The 4,105-nt window shown below is 32.7% G+C and overlaps 1 protein-coding gene across 1 annotated transcript in view; it reads right to left on the bottom strand.

Annotated features, from left to right (window-relative positions):
* Positions 1 to 1,688, bottom strand: part of LOC102596968 (single-stranded DNA-binding protein, mitochondrial) — a 9,442-nt gene extending 7,754 nt beyond the window's left edge. Inside the window, exon 1 of the mRNA XM_006345274.2 lies at positions 1,275 to 1,688. Within this exon, the coding sequence (XP_006345336.1) occupies positions 1,275 to 1,553 (279 nt within the window). The 5' untranslated portion in view covers positions 1,554 to 1,688. The remainder of the gene's footprint in view (positions 1 to 1,274) is intronic.
* Between the last annotated feature and the right edge of the window lie 2,417 nt (positions 1,689 to 4,105).

Here is a 4,105-nt window from a genome sequence, read left to right as displayed (position 1 = left end):
TGTTTACTGCGTTTCACTCCCTATATCTTTCTTGTTATTGTCTCATTGGTTGATTATACGCTATCTTTTGTATTGGCTGTTATGTTGCATATATCTCTCTTGTCACTTAGATTTGATGTTCTTGAGCTGAGGGTCTCTTGGAAACAGCCTCTCTACCTCCACGAGGTAGTGGCAAGGTCTGCGTACTACTTACCCTCCCCAGACCCCACCTAGTGGGATTTCACTGGGTTGTTGTTGTTGTTGTTGTTGGTCATCAAATAACATACATTATGCGAAATCAAGTTGTATTGTGTCGGTTCGCTCATCCATAAACAGGGTAAACAAGTACGACTCAATGTCACTCCCTGGAGTAAGTCCACGATGATGGAGAAGTCCTTTACATCTCCTACTACTGTTCTAAGGCCAGTGATGAATCCTTCGTACATATCCTTTATGACACTTACAAATTCAATATAAATTTTTCTCTTCTTCAATACCCACGCAAAGGACCTTTCTTGGTAATCTATCATATGCTTTCTCCAAATTCCAAATAATAGATGAACAAGGTTCACAATCTAGCTTCATTTATCACAATTCACCTAGTAATACCTACTCCTAATCAATTCCCGAGTGGACAAAGAACAATTACATACTTAAACCCCATTATGTGTATGCATACCAACTATTGGCTCGTTCATATATCATTACATACAGAGCCACATATTGGTAAATACCACCCAAACACCTATCCCAATGGCCAACAGTCTTTTCCCAATAGACTCTTGGTATCTCAATGACTCAAACACCCAATCTCATCATTGGAGGTGGAGGGTCCTTTCAACTAAGCTATCCCTCCTAGTCATGGAGACACACAAGTTCATTCATGTAAATGGATAGAATCCTGTCAAATAACACGTGTTATTGAAAGCAATCTCTTTATACATTACTTACAACAAACAGATGCACCACAACCAGTGTAAACTTGTCTCCATTTGCTATAATTTACCGTGTAAATACCTACATCCAAGCAAGTGTCAAGTAAACTATCAGCACTAAACATGCATTTAAACGCCCAATATGTATATGCATAAACCAGCTATTCACATCATCAACAAACAAAAACACACTATTTCATTTTTTGACCATGAACAAATAAAAACACAATTTCATATATGCAAACAGTTAGTATAACTTTCAAATGAATACCTAACATACAAAATCAATTTCTCAATCTGTTAATTGCGACAAATGGATACACAAGGTTTGCATATCTATCTCTATTTATCAAAATTCACCTTGTAAATACCAACGTCCAAGCCATTCTCGAGTGCACGTTCAATGTATTTGCGTTCTTGCTTCATCTCAGAAGCTGAAGGTGATGAAAAACCAGTTGATTCTGGTTCGGAGTCCGAAGCAGGCCCCAATTCAGTGTGGTCCGAATCCGGAGAGGAGAAATCGTCTGTGGCTGAAGAGATTTTTGTGCAAAAAGACAGTGAAGACAGCTGCGAAGCTTTTATGGAGCTAGGGTTTGTCAGCATCGTGCGTAAGAACTTTCTCGATAGTGAAGACGCCATTGATATTCCTTTGAATGTTAATTTTCTCCAGAAATGTAAATTTTATGAGCCCTTAAACCTTTGTACTACAAACTTAAACCCTTGGATGCCGTTTGGTGGGAACAATTTGGGAAAAATGAGTAGCTTAGTGAAAATTATGAACATGTTTTGACTACTTTATCCTCTGCTTAAACATCTTCAATCCAAAATTATATTTTACTTCATTTACATTATTTTATTATATTGCATAAAATATTTAATTTTGACATATTATAAATGGAAAAAAAGATAATAATATTCTTGAACTATAAGAAAAGATCTAAAAATACTCTTCATTTCATCTATTTTGTTAAGAATAACCCTCTGATAATTTTTTAGGCTTCTTTATATCCTTAAAACTAACAACTTTTCTCTTATTTTATTTTAAAAAATATTATTTATTATGTGTCGTTTTTTATCAGGTGAAATAAAACCCTCCACCCCCACAAAGTTGATGACATGGAAAACAAGATTAGCATAATTATGTTGGATCCCTCACATTAAGCTTCCAACGAATCTTCAGTAAAAATGAAATATTCGCCTCTAACTCATTGTTAGATGAATTTTCGAGAGATTATACAATGCTTGAAAATTCAGATAAAACAATCAAATTCTATTCTCTTCTCCACATTTCATATGTCATAATCTGTAAATACGTAAAATTATGTGTTTTATATCTGACTTTTATTGCTCATAATATTGATTTGTATTTTATCTGACAATTTATTTTCAACAACCAATCAAACTTTTCAATTCATAACACCAGTTGGTATAAATTTTTCGCTAAAATTTAGTTACCGAAATTGATACTTCGTTGAATCTTCAATTCACTTTATCTCTTTCTTGTTTTCAATTCTTAGCTTCTATTTTTTTAAAAAAAAACTAACTCTCAACTTCAATATCCTCTTATTTAATTTCTAATATTTTACTTTAAAAATTGGTAGAACCAGACATTTTATTTTAAAACGAAGCTTAAAAAAAACCTTTTTTGTTGTAAATATGTTGAACTAAGTGGATTGTCCACGAGTTTATTCATGAACTTATACTTATCATGTATGTATATTTCTTAGGTGATATGAATCTTTTTGAGATAACAATGTATCTACTAATTTAGCATTCAACATGGTGACTTTTTGATTGATTTCTCAACCTAAAAATAGAGATATCATTCACCATTGTAAGATACACTTGAGTAGAAGAAAAGTTCTCTCCTCCATCTACTTATCTTGTCTTTTTTTTTTCTTTATAATTATATTGCTATGAGCTTAATTTTATAATACGTTATTAGCACGAGTCTCTTATTTTATTTTCATCATCACCATTAATTTAAATTTATTTTTCTTCCTAAGTTGGAAAAGGTTCAAGAATGAATCATTACCATTGTGTCTTTCGAATGGACAACTAGAAGGTGCATTTTGATGATTGTTGGTGATGAACATGTGCTATCCTTGAGTAAGTATTTTTGTCTACATAATTGCATAATCCGGTTATCTCAAAGAAGTTTATTCTCCAGGTATATATCAAGTTATCTTCATTTTAATATTCTTGAGTGGATGATTCATTGTAAACTACATGAAGTGCAAAATAAGAAAATCACGAGATTTAGTATAATCTAAGAATGATAAAAATGGACATCCATTTTTGAATAGCAATAAGGTGTTATGACAAGTATAAAAGATAAATAAAATAAAAGGTAGATTGGTAATACTAGAGAATTTTTTACTATGTGGTATTGACTTTATTGAATACTAATTCAAAGTGTGGTCTGGTCAATTTAGTTTGTTAGTAGTATCCTATATTCTAGGGTTGTTAGCAGGTCATGATGTAGTACTTTTATTGGTTAGTTGTTGCTTTATAACTTAGTGACTTAGTAGTTTGCTTATTTGTAGCCTATATAAAGGCAACATTTGCTTTGATTTAATATACAGAAAAAGCTAAGGTTTTAGCACAAGTCTAATACTCTTATACTTTGCATCTTTGTTCTTTAAGTTTGCAGTCTATCTTTCCTCAACATCTTTGGTATCAGAGTCATGGGAAATAATTTTAATGCATTGAGTGCAGCATAACCACTCATTCCCATTTTCAAGGGAGAAAGCTACGAATTCTAAAGTATTTGTATGAAAATTATACTCAAATCTCAAGATCTTTGGGACTTGGTAGAAAGAGATTTTGTAAATCCTGATGAAGAAACTAGATTGTCGGAAAACAAGAAAAAAAATGCCAAGACATTGATGTTTATCCAGCAGGCTGTCCATGATAGCCACTTTTCATGGATTGCAGCAACAACCAGATCAAAGCACGTTTGGTTCATTCTGCAGAAGGAGTTTCAAGGTGATTCAAAGGTCATCATGGTGAGATTGCAGTCATTTCGGCGTGACTTTCAAGCCTTGATGATGAAAAATGGAGAACAAATTGCTGATTTGCAAAGATATTGTGAAGCTCAACTCTAAAATTTAATCATGTAGTTGTTGCTATAGAAGAGTTTAAGGATCTATAAATTTTTACCTTTAATGAACTCATGAGATCTCTTCAAG

This window comes from Solanum tuberosum, unplaced genomic scaffold (genome assembly GCF_000226075.1).
Source record: "Solanum tuberosum cultivar DM 1-3 516 R44 unplaced genomic scaffold, SolTub_3.0 scf00065, whole genome shotgun sequence".
Taxonomy (NCBI): Eukaryota; Viridiplantae; Streptophyta; class Magnoliopsida; order Solanales; family Solanaceae; genus Solanum; species Solanum tuberosum.
Note: the sequence above shows the minus strand (reverse complement) of the source record. Positions and strands in the feature narration are given on the sequence as shown.